This window comes from Magnolia sinica, chromosome 5 (assembly GCF_029962835.1).
Source record: "Magnolia sinica isolate HGM2019 chromosome 5, MsV1, whole genome shotgun sequence".
Taxonomy (NCBI): domain Eukaryota; kingdom Viridiplantae; phylum Streptophyta; class Magnoliopsida; order Magnoliales; family Magnoliaceae; genus Magnolia; species Magnolia sinica.
The window spans coordinates 20,612,854-20,630,451 of NC_080577.1; the positions used below are offsets into that span (position 1 = coordinate 20,612,854).

At 41.7% G+C, this 17,598-nt stretch overlaps 1 protein-coding gene across 9 annotated transcripts in view; it reads left to right on the forward strand.

Moving 5' to 3' along the window:
* The first annotated feature begins 2,005 nt into the window (after positions 1–2,005).
* The window catches only part of LOC131245696 (uncharacterized), a 31,446-nt gene continuing 15,853 nt past the window's right edge, over positions 2,006–17,598 (forward strand). For 5 of the 9 annotated variants that reach the window (XR_009170952.1, XR_009170949.1, XR_009170950.1 and 2 more), the window contains exons 1-6: positions 2,007–2,267; positions 3,492–4,861; positions 6,356–7,106; positions 7,330–7,416; positions 9,608–9,808; positions 12,034–12,131. Coding sequence is in view for 5 of the 9 variants with exons in the window: in XM_058245316.1 (XP_058101299.1) it covers positions 2,178–2,267; positions 3,492–4,861; positions 6,356–7,106; positions 7,330–7,416; positions 9,608–9,808; positions 12,034–12,131 (2,597 nt within the window). In the remaining 4 variants the exon portion in view is untranslated. Of the gene's footprint in view, positions 2,268–2,506; positions 2,867–3,454; positions 4,862–6,355; positions 7,107–7,329; positions 7,417–9,607; positions 9,809–12,033; positions 12,132–17,598 lie in introns of all 9 variants that reach the window. The other 4 variants (XM_058245315.1, XM_058245314.1, XM_058245319.1 and 1 more) reach the window with 3 other exon arrangements.

The following is a 17,598-nucleotide window of genomic DNA, read 5'->3' on the forward strand; positions in this document are numbered from 1 at the left end:
TACGTTCTGGGACGGTGTTTTGACACCAATCAGACTCTGTCATAGATGCAGATGATGATGTGACCCCCGAGGCAGAGCAGGAGTATGAGGATGATGAGGAGGCGTTCTCCTCTACGCAGTTCTCAGGCGGGTTCATGTGAGCCGTGTCCCGATCTACGGGGATTCAGGGTTTATTTTGTAATGGTATTTTGATACTTATCTTTTGAGACAAACACTTGTAATTATGACCTGACAGAGCATACATATCACAGGGACTTATACATATACACATATATTTCTTTAGTCTTCTACCCGCGTCTTTCACCTATCCCTGGATTATGTTTGCAGTTTGGTTTAATCTACTTCATGTGTTATGTACTAATACAGACAACATACATTCATCATTACATATGTTGCATAAGTGATGTTTTGAAACTCGGGAGCTGAGTTGTGTTCGACCCCTGAATTTCAGGGCGTTACAACCACCCTCCTCTGTCTCCTCCACTCCCTCCATCTCCTGCATCCGACGATCCTGACTCGATAACCACTAGCTCGACAGCTCACCCATTTGTCTCGATTGAGCAACTCGTCTACACCCACTCGGCCAACTCGCTCGGCGGTATTTGGGAAAACTTGTATTTAATGATCTTCATTTATTTTTGTGAAATACATCATGCTAAAGTATTTTAATTTGGAGGTTTTATGAAGTTGGGATTGGGTAGGGTTGAATCTATAAATTGGAATGAGTCAGGTGCTTATATTTAGTCTGAGCTGACTGTAGTTAATCCAGGTTGAATCGGGTGCGACCAAATTGACTCGAATCGATCCATTTCTAAACCTTAAACTCTAAACCCTAAATACTTTAAAAATAAAAAAAATCAATTTGACCTGGCTTGGTACTGACTCGACCTGACTCGATTGATGTGACCGGTCGGACTTAGTCCAAGTTAGTATAGGGCAGACCCGGACTCGGATTGGGTCAGGGATGCTGGACTCAATATTGAATCAAGCCGAGTTCGAGTAATGCCTACTTCAAAATCAGGCCAGGTTAGGTCAGCTCTAACTCAGGTTAACTTAACTCGATGCGCACTCCAGGCAAAGGAACTCGGTCTAACTCAACTGCATGCCCAACTTGGGCAAAATAGACCAACTCAGTGAATAAAACTCGTACACCATGGTGGGTCTACATATTTTCCATGACCCACTTGGGTAGTGGAGGGGTCACTGCCTAATCCGAGTCTTAAAACGTTGTAACCCTAAGCACATGCCCACCAAGAGCCAGAATATGGCATAACCTATCTCTTAACCATCTCTTCAATGCATTTAGCAGGGACTCTAAGCCTCTGTGTGCCCACCAAGATGACCCTGTGATATCCACATTGTTCATCAGACTTATTCAAGGACATGAGACCGCAAATGAGGCAAATACAAAGCCCAAATAGACCACGCCGCAAGAAACAGCGGGAATAGAATCCCACCATTGAAATATCCTCGAGGCAGCAGGTGTTTTTCATGAGACTGATGGTTTTGATTTTCCCTTCATCCAGTTAGGAATCACCTGAGCTGGTTAGCTAATAAACATGAAGGCTGGTCTGAGGAAGGCTTCAACGGTGGTGGGCCTTTCCATCCCCACGGTTTACTAAGAACAGGACACCTGAGCTTTAGATCTGCTTCTTGGCTATGTACTAACACGATCTGAGGTAACTGATGGATGGAAAGATAGATTAAGAGTCCCTACCACATGCATCCAGGAAAGGTGGTTATACCATATTTCGATTCTACCGTCTCTACCGTATCATATCCCTGCAGCCAACTGGGCCCTATGTTGGTGGGCCCACCGTGCTGGGGCCTACCGTATCATATCCATCCCCTAACTGAGCTAAGCAGTGAGCCTTGCACCTGACACGTGTACCATCTCGGTGAAGAATTCAAACAAAAAATCTCCACTCACCCAGCAATATCTTGGCCTATGACCATACGCGTGGGCCCAAGCCCATGTAAAAGAGCCCGTGGCCGTTCCAAAATCCAGACACACGGCGGTCGCACCAGAATCTAAAGTACGCGGCCGTTGCACGCGCCCTTATCGTGCACTCCGCAATAATGCGCAGTTCCTTGTGTCTGCAGATGCCCGTTTTGGGTAAGACAGATATACAAGAGGAGAGCGTCGAGGGCTCATCATCACCGTATGTGGTTGCTGTATGGCTCGTCCTCCATCTCTAGAGATCTCGACCGTTGATTCTACTTCCCTGCTCTTCGCCGGCTTAGATCTGTTCGAACCGAAGCCAGAGGTACTCTTCTTCTTAAATTCCATCTCTTCCATTTCTCCTATTTCCTAGGGTTTTTATTACTCGACGAGGTTTCAATAAACGAGGTTTCAAGATTCCAATCTGGTATTGATTTCTCTATTCCATTTTAAATTATTTTTTTTAAAAATGATATAAATATATTTTTCATGGAATTGATTAGGGTTTCATCCAGGAGAGCTTCTCCTTGTTTCATTTACCTGTTTTCAGATTAATTTTTACAGGTCTGGACGTGTATAGTTTACTGCTGCGGCCGGTTGATACAAGTGGGACCCACGTTGGCAATTCAGACCGTTGATCTTGATTGGTTATTCTGGTGATGGGGTATGCCCTGAAATTCTCCCGGATCGAGAACCTACAAGTAGACATTTAAGAAGAAAAGATAGCAACGGTCCGGAAAAAGCCGGTGATTTGATGGCTAGGATCTTCCAACGGGAAAGTTTTTCTTGGTTATCCCTTGTAACGGGGTATCCCATCAGATTGACGGTCTCGATCATTGAATCATGGTCCCATTTGTACAGATGGTGCGCATTGGATGCCGTATATGTCCGTATTATCAAACCCAGTAATTCTTCCTCATTCAGGTGGATACTTTTGATTGCGTGCCTTGCCACCTGAATGGTTGTTATTCCCGATCTCCACCACATGTTACCCAAGCATGGTGATCAGAACTGTTCATATGTTGGGCTTCAGCTCCACGGGCTTCGGAACTACATTGATTAGATGGTTATTATTGTCCTATTGAGCCATGGTCTATCTGCCATGGCATCCACATATCGAACAGTTCCAAGCACTTCAGATATTGGATTGGGTGAATTACAGATTCAAGGGGTGGAACGGGTGGCCAGATGAACTCCAAGAGGAATGGGTCTGTGATTTCATAATTGATAAATGCTTTGCTTTATCATTTAAAGGGAATGATCTGTTGTGGAATTCGATATAGTTGAATCTTATTATCATCTAATCAAGATCCATTCATTTGTGGAAATGGGCCACCTGTTCCCACCGCCTCCCACAACATTGAAGCAAGTGGGGCCCACTGCCCATCACCATCTGATCTTGAGATAATCCCCTTTCCTTCAGAAAACAGAAAGAAACTTTCATCATGGGGAATGATGTTTGCTTTCTAGTGGGCTTCCTGGGTTTTGATCTCTAATTGAATTTATTGGTAGGCGTTGATTCTTTGGGATCTTTAATCGTCGTATGCAGAATATGGACTTTATGGACATTGATCAGGTGATGGATGTTCCTGACACTCCTGATAGACTGACCTCACGGCAGAAGATTAGTTTGAATGTTAGTGGCGATGCTGCAAATGGTGACTTACTCAATAGGGGAATTCTCAATGGGCTCAGGGGCAGCCGCAGGCTAAACACCAATAATGGAAATAGCAAAAACTCATATTCTCGTCGCCAGAGAGATCTTGATGATCATAACGAAATTAAGCATGGCAGTTCACTCATTGATTCTGCTGCAGATAGTGCATCTGTTTCTGATGGTTTCGATGAGTCTACAATGAGATTGGCTGATCAGATTTCCAAAAGGAATGAGACTAAACTCTCCGCACAAACTCAACATACAGAGTCTGCGCCTTATCAGAACAAACCTCTGTTACGCATTCCTTCCAGTTCACAATGGTCCACTGATCATCTAGTTGACAGATCTAAGCTTTGCAGCAGCACTTCTGATATCAATGGTAGCTCAGCCTCTGATGTCAAAATTCATGGTGGAAATAGAGGAAGAAAGATTGGTTTAAGCCAGAAGATTCCCTCTGATAGTTTCTTTCCCACTAAAATTAGAGATGCGAGACGTCGGATGCTTCCATGCCATGGAAACTCTAGTTCAGAAAAGGACCTTTGCACTGAGATTCCTCCTCGATCTTTCACTTGGCAGGATGCCGATCATGTTTTGGATAGTTCTGAGCGACACGAGTATACTGGAAAACCTGAAAGGCCTTGTTCCATTGGCAGATTTGAAAAAGTTGGAGCCAAAGAGGTGGATACAGGATCAGTTATCTCTTCTGGATCAATCAGAGAATCACGAAGCAAGTCGCAAGCAACCCATGGTCTTTTTCCTCTGTATGATGCTGACAATTATTCTAAAGCATCTGGTAATGCCCGTAAAAGAGAAACAGATGGTACATTAGATGGAGCTGGTGTAAGTATTAATCATGTAAATGTTAATGCTGAATTGATGGGTAATGATAAGGGAAAAGGGATTGATTTGTTCCACAAACCTCCACCTAAAACTGCACAATCCGCATCAATATCATTGACTGTCGCTTCACCCAGGAAAACCGGGCAGAGGCGGCTGGTACGCAATGGGTGTATTTCTCCATATAATATAGCGAAGAGCAAAAGCACATCTGACTACGGCAGGAATGCCAGGGATGATAAACAAGATGAGAATGACAAAAGGACATGCAACGACCTTCCTGATGGGAATTCCTCATGTCAGGTACATATCATCAGTCCTGGTTCTGAAGGCAACCAGATTGATAAAATGAAGGGAAAAGGGATAGTGAACGAACACATGCCCGAAAACGATTGTGATGCTAGAACTAAATCTCTGTCGAGCAGGTAGCTGGCAACTTCTCATGTCTTAATTTTTTCAACTGTTATTTTCTTCACTCTTCAAGTATTGCTCTCAGCAAATTTGTTTCCGATTCACATGAAAATTCTTCTATTTCTTTAGCATTATTTTTGGATTTTCTAAGTGCAAAATACCTCATCTGACAATGTAGTCCTTGACATGAATGCTCATTTGTTTTAACTGGGAAGGGAACGTCATCATTACAACTCAAACTCTCTAATGACATGCCAGACATAAAAATGGATGTACAAATCAAAAGTAAGCTGGCTCCTTAGGAGCTCACAGATTTCTGTTCCAGTGCAAGCTGCCCACATGCTTCTATGAATTACTGTGCAATCTTTATCCTAGAGAGTCCCAAAACCTGATGGAGTTTATTTGGTCATATAAAGGCCCACCCATGGTCATTGCTTTTGTATGGCTGGTGGGTAAGAACAAAGTACTAACAGTTGATGGTCTTTGGAAAAGACATGAATATAACTAATGCATGTAGCATTTGTCCTTGGGATGTTGAGTTGTTGGATCACTTATTTCTACTCTGCAGTTTTGCTAGGGCCATATGAGGGGAGACTGTATGATGTGAGTGCTGTTGGGTGATGCATTTTTCGTTTGGCTCCTTTTTCATGGCATGGCACATAGGCAGGTTAGGCCCTAAAGGGAGAATTCTGTGGAGACTCTTCTCGTGGGTTTGTGGTCAATTTTGGGCTGAGCAAAACAATAGATGCTTCGTTGATTGTGCTCGTAGCTCATGTGGTGTTTAGGAAGGCTAAATTGGACATGGTTGGATTGGGCCAAGTCACTCAAGTCTTTTGACTGCTGCTGCCCTTTTGAGGGTTTTTTTTTTTTTTTGGTCTGTTGTTCTATGATGTTGCGGGGTGTTGATTCCTCATCATTGCCCTTTTTTCTTCTTTTTTTTCAATAAAATTCATATTAGCTTTTGAAATATTAAAAAAATCATGTTATCTTTCAAAAACAATAAAAAAAAAAGAGGAAAAAATTGTGCCCACATGATATAATGGCAGGCACTGCATTCGGAAAATGCGGAAGGCACATTCTGCATTAAGCGGAATGGCCAATAATTGCCATTGAGCTTGTGTCTTGTTGGACAAAGAATGAGCTTGATGGAAAATTGGGCCTAAAACCATTTAAGAATTCCCAAATGCACCCTTACTTTTTGTAGCGCCATGAGTTGATTTGTATTTTGTAGTGCTTTATCCACCTCATCTGCTTAATGGATGTGCAGTATAGTATTATGGCCCTGTTGTCTAGTTGTTGGCTATTAGAATAGTGAATAGCATTCACCCTAGTTGATTATCAATTTTCTATATCCATTGCTTATGGTGCTCCTTCTAGCCACTCTCTTATTTATTACTGATTATCGTAGTTGTGATACTCTCAGTACACTAATTGTATATATGGATGCATTTAAACCCTGATTGCATGGCCTATGGCGGTCCTTCCTTTGATAGTCGACTATTCTGCAGGAATTTCTCGATTCCCAGGGAGAAGGATTCTGGCATTGGAGATGATGCCATTGATGATATTTTTAGATCTGCTGAAGAAATCGGAGGGTGGAGAAACACTCGTAATCTTTTGAAGGCGGCATATTTGCCCTCATCTCATGACATTGGAGGTCATTCAACGATAAATAATGGTGGCTGTGATTCATTTAATCAGAGCCATGGAGGCAAAATGGAAGATGGGAATTACTTGACAGAGGTAAATGCTAGCCCTGAATTTGACTTTCATAAAGATGGGGATCCCATCATTCTACAGCATGTTGGACCTAATACACGTCTAGTTCAAGCATCTTCAAGCGTTATCTCTGAGTCAAACCCTGAAAATAATGAAAGACAGAAGGGCAAGCAAAAGCTAATGAAAAGACAAAGGAAGACTCCAGCATCATGCAATAATCTTGGCGAATGCTCTAGTTTGACTTTTGATGGCCCAGAAGTCTCATTTGTCCGATCGTCTGGGCAACCCTCAAATGTGAAACCCTCAAATGTGAAACCAACCAGAACTCGCAATTCTCAGCGACGTGGCAACTTGATACCGGTTATAGAAGTTGATGAGCCATGTTCTCCTGAGGCAATATTTATAGACCAACAAGATGCAGGTCGCTTGGTTAATGATGACTCTGGCACAAGGGCTAGACAAGTTGAAGCAGATGAGATATTGGCTCGTCAACTCCAAGAGCAGTTCTATTCCGAATCGCCAGGAATGGAAGGTGGAGAGGTTTGTGCTCAATTTACCCATGGGAGTTTCCTTTTTGTTTTTATATACGTCTGTTCAAGAAAAAGTAGGTCATTTCAGCTCCAAAGTTTTGTTAGTCTCTTTGACTCCTGCTTTCTAATGTACTATGTGTATAGCTACTTTCTTTCATGATGTTAAGAGATATCTGACAAGCCTTAAAAAAGGACTTATTTCTGACAAAATGCTGCTGTCTGCCAATCAATAGATGGATGCAAGTCTAGCATGGACACTACAACATGACGAAGATGCGCAGCGTCTTACTTCTATTGGGAATCGTCACCTATTGCATCCTGTAAGTGGGCCCTTTACATGCTGAGCTTCACTAATGAAATATAACAGCCAAAAAATCATCTGCAAGTTGAGGAGGTTTAATATCCATTAAGCTTGAAAGTTAGTTGCCCATTACTATCCTAAAGACTTTCTAAACTGTATATATTCTCATCACACTGTATCCATTGAGCTTGAGAAGATTTAATATCCATTGGGCTTGGGAGAAAATGGTTTGATGGATAATAAAAAGCTGATGAAGAGGAGATAATTCCTCAATGAAGAGCTAGTTAGATGGAGCAAACTCTTTGCGTATTTCTTCAGTTAGTGGACATCTCTGAAGCCCCTAGATGAAGCCAACTTGTAGACACCCCACCTAATTTAGACTATCCAGATCATCTAACCAAGTCGGATTACGCCGGGCTTGATTCTTAATGGATTTTTTTGTTACTGTTCAAAATAAAAATGCAGGGATTAACTCTTATGCTGGAAAAACTATAACCCTGAACCCTTTTTTCAGACAAAAAACATTTTAAAATGTGCCCTAAAATGATAAGAAGTGTGAGACCCAGCCTTGCCAAAGCATGGCGGAAAAAAAATAAAATTAAAACTTCTGCGCCTTATATATATATATATATATATATATATATATATATATATTATTTTTTCCAGTTTTCCAGAATCCCAAAAATCCAATTTCCACGGGCATGACACCCAAATTTTTTTTGAGTCTTCTGCTTTTTAAACTACATTTAGTTATTTAAACCATCCTAAATTATGTTCTTACCCCCTATTGAACCCTTTAATGGATTTCTGCAAGCATGATGCCCAATTTTTTCGAGCCTTTGTTTTTTTAAACCCCATTTATTTAAGCCATCCTAAATTATGTTTTTACCCCCTATTGCATGCTCTGATACTGTTTGTCACGCCACTTAAAAATGATTTTTAGTTCACCAAAATTACCAAAAAACCTAACCCAAGGCCTACAAATAGATCCCTTGCGTGCAAGAGAAGGGCCTTTGGGTTTCAGAATATAACTGACCCCCAGAATATATATGAAATGGTAATATGAGGTCGACCTCTGTGGGCCCCACTGTGATCTATGCCAGACATCCACACCGTGCATTTGGTGGGTCCCCTCTAGGTTATGGGATATCCCAAAAATCAGCCGTATGTGAAACTCAAGTGGGCCATAACATCTGAAACCGTATAAAATTATGCCTAAAACATCTAAAAGCACTTGGTGGGGCCCACCTGAGTTTTGGATATGGCTGAAACTTGGTGTGACCCCTCATCCAAGTGGGACACACACAATGGATGGGCTGGATGTGTGAACCGTGTCTCAATGAGCCCTATAAATGATCATGTCAGTTTTAATGGGCAGGTATCCACTCTCAGCTGTCGTCTGTGATGTGGGCCACCTAAGTCATGGATTGGCCTGATTTTTAGGCCCTTGGCCCACCACGGAAGGGTGCATCTGATTAACGGGATGGATGTCCATTGCACATTATGGAGGGCCCCAAACTTCCCATGAGGTTGAGCTCTATGGGCTCCACTATGATCTATGTTGGACATCCACCCCATCACTCAGATGCACCCTTCCATGGTGGGCCATGGGCTTAAAAATCAGGCCAATCCATGACAGAGTGTGCCACACCACAGACAACAGTTGAGAGTGGATGCCCACCCATTGAAACCTTCCTGATTGTGTATAAGGCCCAATGAGATATGGTTCACACATCCAGCCCATCCATTTTGTGTGTCCCACTTGGATGAGGGGCCACACCAAATTTTAGGCCATTCGAAAACTCAGGTGGGCTCCACCAAGTACTTTTAGATGTTTTAGGCATGATTTCCCCTGGTTTCAGATGGTGTGGCCCACTTGAGTTTTGATTACAGCTAGTTTTTGTCACATCCCATAAACTAGAGGGGATTTACCAAATGCATGGCGTGGATGTCCATCACACATCACGGTGGGGCCCATAGAGCTCGACCTCATGTACTTTAAATATTTGAAACATTTTTTTCTAATGGAAAATATATCTTCAATAATTACCGTCCTATGAATCTTTGTAAAGTCAAATGTCCATATTGAGTGTCTCTTGTTTATATTTTATATACCTTGTACTTTACGTACTTCTCTAAACTACCTATCTCAAGTTTGTAGAAATGGTTCTATGAATAATGAATATTTCATTTGATTTGGCTTTTTGCAGAGAGACTCATCGGTTGGACATTCATATAGAGGCCACTCGTCACAGTCTTTCCCTAGTTCTTCAGCCCGGCCAACAAATCGTGCTCCAGCATATACCTCTAGACGAATGCAACAGTTAAGGAGAAATTTTTATGGTCATTCTCCTGCTGCATCTTCTAGAGGAAGGAATTTTCAATTTCCCCCACATATGAATTTAGAGACGGTAATGCTTTCTATGACTGTCTTTCATTTGGCATATCTTGAAACAAGGATTTCATTACTTGATTTTCTCTTTATTGTTTGATGTAGTCTTTCTTCTTTTTTTTTTTGCATAGTAACATTACACTGTAACTGATCTTTTCAGATATTTGAAATTTGAGCATGATGATTCAATTCTTCACTTGTAGCTAAAGCGGCTAAACAAAGGGCTTTGGGTTATTTCATGCATCCATATGCGTGTTTGTGATTCATAGGGCACATGTGTTTCTTTTTTACATGTCAAGAAAAAAAAGCTGCAAGCAATAAAAAAAGGAAGCACAGAATATATGCGTGCGTGTGCTCGGGCATAAGGGCACATGTGTATGTGTGAGATTCATACAAATTTCCTATATAATTGTCAATGCTCAAAGTAGATGTATGCGTTTGTGGGTGCATGCGTGTTTTAAAACTCAAAAGTAGGCTCGCATATCTTTGAAGTGCTCTCAAGGAGTCCATTCCTAGTATACAAGTGGGCCCACTATGAACACACAGTTGGACGATCGGATAAGAGGGGCCCGCCATCAGTTGCACAAAATAACCTCGATTGGATAACATATGATTCGGGGCATGCAAAATGGACAATAAAACCAAAATTGGTCTTTCCGTCCACTCTACAGTCAGTTATTTGAATGCTTGTGATCTCCAATTAGGGTGAATATATTGGGGCTATGTGTAATAGATGGTGGACTACCATGATCATGGGTGGGTCCACTTGGCCCCATGCGTGAATTTATGCCGTACAATGATAACAATAATTAATATGGGATCATACCCCTTGCTGATGTAGGGGCATTTTCACACCGGGCTCGAGTGGGGTGGCCTGTGGGATGCAGGGACACACTTAGGGGAGGGGGGATGCGTGTGAGGTGGGTGGCTTATGTGAAGTGGGGCCCACGAGGGAGGGGTTCTGCCGAGGTCCTAACCCATGCGATGCAGGGCCTGGGCTATGAGATAAAGGGATTGATTCGCCATGCTCTATTACTTCGAGCTTTTAGAGCAAGTGGTTAATTGTCCTGCATTATCACACCGGACTCGAGTGGGTGGCTTGTGGGATGCAGGGGCACGCTCAGGGTGGGTGGCCCATGTGAGGCGGGCCCTATTTGTGTGAGGTGGGTGACTCGTGTGAGGCAGGCCCCATCCGTGTGAGGTGGGTGGCTCGTGTGAGGCGGAACCCATGTGAAGTGGGGCCCACGAGGGGGGTTTGGCCAAGGTCCTAACCCATGCGATGTGGGGCCTGGGCTATGAGATAAAGGGATTGATTCACCATGCTATTAGTTTGAGCTTTTAGAGCAAGTGGTTATTTGTCCTGCATCACTTGCTCCTTGTTGTTCATACTGAACAACTTTATTATCAGTCCAAAAGGTGCTTCAAGCAAAGTTGCCAGAGATCCAGCCTTTACAAGCCCATCTGCTAAAATGTTGCTTTTAATTATTCTGTTGGCAATCCATTGTATTTTCTCATAAAATTGTTCTACATATTTGACATCCCTATTGTCTTAGTAAATGCATAATTTAGGGTTGGCATGGATTTTCTTTTGGCAATCGTTCGTGCCCATCATTCATGGTGGGTGGTAATCTCGATGCACATTCAAGTGGGCTTGGGTGGGAATCCCACTTTTAATGTGCCTATAGCTTCAGTGCCACCATGAATGGGAGGGGTGGGGGCAATTGGTACACAATCTCCTGCATACTGGTGTAACACACGTGTGCTCTTTTCTTTGGAAGTAAAACTAAATGAGTCACGTTACGGTGGGAGGTTCAGGCCGATGAAATTTTCGTGTTTGCACCTGAAGCTTGAACATGCAACACTATCTTTTAGCAAGATTCAAGATGCATTTAGCTGATTTTAGCATGTCCTGATGCATTTTAGTGGTCGAATATCCTTCCATACTTACTCTAAGGTTTCAGATGGGACAAGATAATTACTAAACATTTGGTGTTTGTTATTTGGTCATATCCATATTTGTTGAGGGTCAGGTTGTAGATACCATTGTAAGGTGGTTTCTTGCCTAAACAGCTTCTACTTCTTTTTACTTTGTTGATATTGTTTCTCTTTACTCAATCTTGACTTTCTTTTTGCATTCTTGCTCAATTGTTCATTGCCTTTACCATGACGTTTACTTAAAACCAGAAATATTTGCTTGTTTTTGTGTTCCTTTGCGTATTAATTCAAAACTTCTGTGTCGAACAGAGAATTGACTTCCTGGAAGCATTGGAAGCAGCAGTTGCCAACAGGAATAGCGCGACAATGGCCAGTCACTTCTTTCAAGTCCAGCGTGATTTTAATGAGTAAGATGTTATTTTGTTTGTTTGCTCATTTATTAATTTAACTTATATTGGAGAATGTGGCTTTTAATAACTGGCGACTTGGACTATTTTATGCAATTTTTTAGTTCTCTTGATATCTTGACAACTTTTTACAGTGAATATTTGATTGACAAGCTCATTCAGGCATCTTTATTTACTCCTGGTGCTTTTAATGATTTGATCAGTTAATGCATGTGATGTCAAAGATTACTCTCCCTTTCAGTATGAGTAATTACCAGGGAACTCCATATGGGCTTTGTTATAGCTGTTTCCTTTGTCATCATGCCTTGTACATGTATGATACATGTTTCTGTATTTCACACATATCTATGCTACTGTAAAAAGGCAAAATAAAGTTTCCTATTTTCTATTTTTCTAAATAATGCATTCTTCTTCTTCTTCTTCTTCTTTCTTTCTTTTTTTATTTTTTATTTTTTATTTTTTTTAATCAGTATTTTACATGACTAAGATGCCTCTATTAATTTACATTACAAAACTACCCCTATTCTATCAACCAATCAAGTGCGACATCATAGCTGTGCTTTGCATGTGGCATATGTACCTCAATATAGGCGTCCAGTTTGTTGGCTCTATAGTGGATGGTGCATAGCCTCAAAAGTCGCACTGATCATCTATAGTCAATCCTTCAGTTTGGATTGTTTACCATTGTATTTTTAACCGTCCATTTGATGGCTGCAAATTGGATGAATAACTATGCTGGATCAACATGATTTTCTGGCTATGCTCTATCCATATTGCGTCTTGTGATTTTGATGGTCTGGATTGATGCGTGTGTTCACCACCTGTATGGTAGATGAGTCCTAATTCCAGATGCCTCATCTTCATGATCCACACACAAACAACCCACATGTTCCTATGGTGCACATGAGTGTGATCTGGAGCATTCATTTTATAATCCGCAATGTGAATGTTCTTGAGCCGGGAATCTTTGCCACAGGGCTGTCAATGGTTGAGTTTGGGTCGAACACTGGTGTACCCATATCCCAACCAAGGGAATCAGTGTCGGATGTCATGTTCAGACATGGGTACCATATATGAGATGCTGGATCTGAATCCGATCGGATTAGGGTACCCCATCTGCTCCTGTGGAGTCTAGTTTTGAGCACAAATTAGAATTTGAGACTGAATTTGTATCTGGAATTGGGTCTAGGAAGTCGGGTTCAGAATTATGTTTGAGGCCAGACCCATGTTGGTGCATGCTAGAAAGTAGAAACATGCCTTTTGTATGGTTTCAAATAATAAATGTAACTGAAAGGTACCTGACCTTACTGAATCTATGGAGATGAACACAAGCTGACTATCAATAGGGCCTGATTTTTTTTTGAACATTAATGATTTTATTAAAAGAGGCTGCAGCCAAAAACTACACAACCCGAAAGCCCAAAGAGAAAATAGATCACAACTCGATCCAACTATCTGGAAAATGGTCAATCGCCTTTGAAGATATCGCCTGCTTCATCACACGATAATTAGCCCTACGGAAGACCTCTGGTTCTTTCCCTTTCTGATTCCAAAAACAATGATCATTCCTTTCTAACCAAAGGAACCAGATACCTGCTAGTAAACTCATTCGCGATACTTTTTTCCCAAATCTTCCTATACCGCTCCGTGCCACATAAAAAATAGGTGATCAATAGAATCCGGTATAACCCAAACAACACCAAATGACTCGAAGAACCAATCCCACAACCTTTTAGCAAACGAACAATGGATAAAAAGATGATCCACCAATTCTTCCTCATGAAAGCACATAAGACAAACATTTGGAAGAATCATCTTTCTCTTGTGAAGATTATCCACTGTTAGCACCTTCTTTCTCCCTACAAGCCAAGTGAATGCTGCTACCTTCGAAGGAACCCCATAACATGTCGGACTTTCTTCTTCATTGATCCCTATCCCACTAAAGTGCTTGTAGAAGGATTTCGCCAAGAAAGTACCAGATTTTTCTTCTCTCCACATCATTGACATTACCAGATGCAACTTAGAAAGCAACCCATCAAATTCAGAAATTCTTCAATCTCATCATCTGTGAGATTTCTTCTACACAGCAGAGCCCAAATGACTTCCCCTCCTTGCACCGAGAAGCATCTATCCATTCTTAAATCTTCCTCCAAAGCGATCCCCACTAGCTGTGGGAATACCTCGCACAACCTTTGATCTCCTACCCATATATCCTGCCAGAGCCTGATTAGTTTCCCATTTCCCAAAGAAAATTGGGCCTGAAATTTGGATCTACATCTGATTAAATCAGGCCGAATACTTTAGCTGCGCGTGGATATGGGCACCCATTGAGAGCCCTACCTGCCTGTCCATTGCCAGGTACACGTGAATGCAGTAGAATCGATAGTTAAAATATTGATAACCAAGGGCCTACACTCGATATATGTGTGTATCTCACCCAAGGGCCTGCACTTGATATACATGTGTATCTCACCTGATAAGTGGGCTCGCTGTTTCTTTTAGGATAGGACAAATCCATTGAAGTATCCATCTGATGAACGTCTTGGATCCCGATTGCTACATGTGTTTGTTTGGGTTTGGTGCTTGAAGATCTTATCTAGGATTAGCATTCCTCTTCAATAAAAGAAACTGAGTCCAACAACTCAAATAGCATTCTCGTTTTCAAAAGGGGAAGTTAACCACTTGTTTTTACAAATCTGAGTCCTGCTCATTAGCAAACATACAGGTTGCTGTCCGCAGGTTTCTTGGCTGGGATGATCCAAGTCATTGATATCATCGAAAGTATGTGTTGTTGGGAATTCCCCGGAAATATCCCAGATTTGAAGATCATAACCCCTATATATTTTACCTTTCCCTTCATTGTATGTGTATCATTTCTGACTTTTTTGTCCACAAAAGTAATGGTTGGTATAACACCAATAAGAAGGTTACCAAAACAACCCCCATCCACTAGCCCCAATCAGATTTAAAAGAAAATCAGATTTCTTTGGATGCCCTGAAAATCTCCTAGATCAGAAGGGCATGGCCTTTGCATATTTGACCCATCCATTGTTTAATGTGCTTCATTGATATATATTTTATCTTAACCGTCTATTTGTTGGGTGCAAAAATAAGGATTTGCTCCATTAAACTTGGAAGGTTTCTGAAACATCAGTCATCCATTAGTGGCCAAACATATTAATGGTTTGTATCTCAGAACCACAGGGTCCACATATAGGGAATCTTGTGCATCAGAAAACCATGCGTTTATTGATGAGTTGAACCCTGTAATTCGTGGGACATGGATTTTCACTAAGAATTTGTTTTCTTTTGCCCAGAAGCACCTCCACATGCAAACATATGTGCCAATTGGCTGGAGAAAAGGACAGCCAAACCATGCATCATGCCAGCCCCATGGATTAGATTGTCTGGCCCTGTAATTTGGTCAATGAACTCATCTACTGGGGATACATGGAAAAGAGAAAGTATGGGCTGCAAGGTGTGCCAAATCGGTTACATATCAGCCGATACATAACAGTAATGGCATATACCATTACGCGTTACGGGGTTGAAACGGGGTGGCCTTGAACAAGCAAACCATAATAGCCGATATAGACCATAACGGCCATTACCCCGTATTAGTGTTTTCAGAAAAAAGAAAAATAAAAAAACTGAAAAGAAAATGAGAAAAAAAAATAAACTAAAAAAAAAATCCAAAAAAGAAAAAAAAGAACTTACGTTCTTTGTTACTTCCTTTTCTTTTACTGCGGCTACGGCTATGGCTGCGGATGCTGCTGCTACAGCTGTAGCTGTTGTGGCTGTGCATGCTGTTGCTACGACTACAGCTACGGATCCTCATCCGCTTCCGCTTCTTCTTCTTCTGGCTGTGATGCCCTCTCTCTCTCTCTCTCTCTCTCTCCCCACTCTTTTTCCCCTTCTTTTTCATATTTTTTCCTCTCTGGCTCTCTCTCCTCTTTCCCCCCTCTTTTTCTCGTTTTCTCTCTCTCTCTCTCTCTCTCTCTCTCTCTCTCTCTCTCTCTCTCTCCACTTTAAACGTAAGCGGATTGGCTAGTGTGGGTACGTGTCATGCGAAGACGCACTGACACGAGGTTCAAAGGAGATCAAAGTTATAGTGGCCCCACAATGATATATTTTATCATATCTACACCGTTCGTCCATTTGGAGAGGTCATTTTAGATCTTGATCCAAAAAATGAGCAATTTCCAAGGCTCAAGTGGACCAAACCACAAATAGCAGTAGGGACAATGATTTTCCCCGTTAAAACATTCGTAGGGCCCACTGTAACGTTTACTTTCCATCCAATCTGTTCATAAGGTCACACAGACTTGGATGAAGAGAAAAAAAACAAATATCATATTGATCCAAAATTTCTGTGACCCCAAAAAGGGTTTCAATGGCAAGCGTTCAATCCTCCACTGCTTTTCACAGTGTGATCCACTTGATTATTGGATCTGTCTTATTTTTCGGCGTAACCTTATGACGAGCTCACCAAGTGGACGGACGATTTGGATATAACTCATACCTCATGACGGGACCCACAGAACTTGGTGACATCAACACACCAGCCACATCGGTGGTGTGTGGTACACCAGCCAATCCGCGTCCTCTTTAAACGAGAGGAGGCTACGTGAAACAGCCATGTTTTTTTTTTTAAAAAAAAAAACTGGTGGTATTTCATGCTAAATGCACGCACTGTTTTGTGGGACCCACCTTGATGTATGTGTTGTATATCCATGCCATCCATCAATTTTTCCAGCTAGTTTTAGGGCACAATCCCTAAAACGAAGCAGATCCAAATCTCAAGTGATCACATGGATTGAATTTTCACCTTTAAAAACTTCTTGGGGGCCACAGGTTTGCATCAAGCTGCTATTTGTGTTTTCCCTTTCATCTAGGTCCATTGGACCTTATCAACATGTTGGATGGCAAATAAACATTACATTGGACCTTGGCAAGTTTTAATGGTGGGTGTTCTACGACCACCTTTTCATATGGTGCAGTCCACCTGAGATGTGCACTCGCTTCATTTTTGGGACCATGCCATAAAATGAGATGGAAAAACAGATGTACAACATGGATCTACAACACATACATTGAGGTGGGCCCTATGCTCACGGCCTCACCCACAGATTGCCTAGGGCCCCATCATGATGTATGGGTTTTATCCATGCCGTCCATCCATTTTGCCAGATCATTTTTTGGTATGAGCTAAAAAAGGAGGCTGGTGGACCACATCACAGGAAACAGTGGTGATTGAACGCTAACCATTAAAAACTTCTTGGAGGCCACAAAAGTTTCAGATCAAGCTGAGATTTGTGTTTTCCCTTCATTCAGGTCTATATAACATAATCAACAGGTTGGATGGCCAATAAATATTAAAGTGGACCGTAGGAAGTTTTTAATAGCGAACGTTCAATAACAACTATTTCTTATTGTGTGGTCCACCCGAGATTTGAATCTGCCTCAT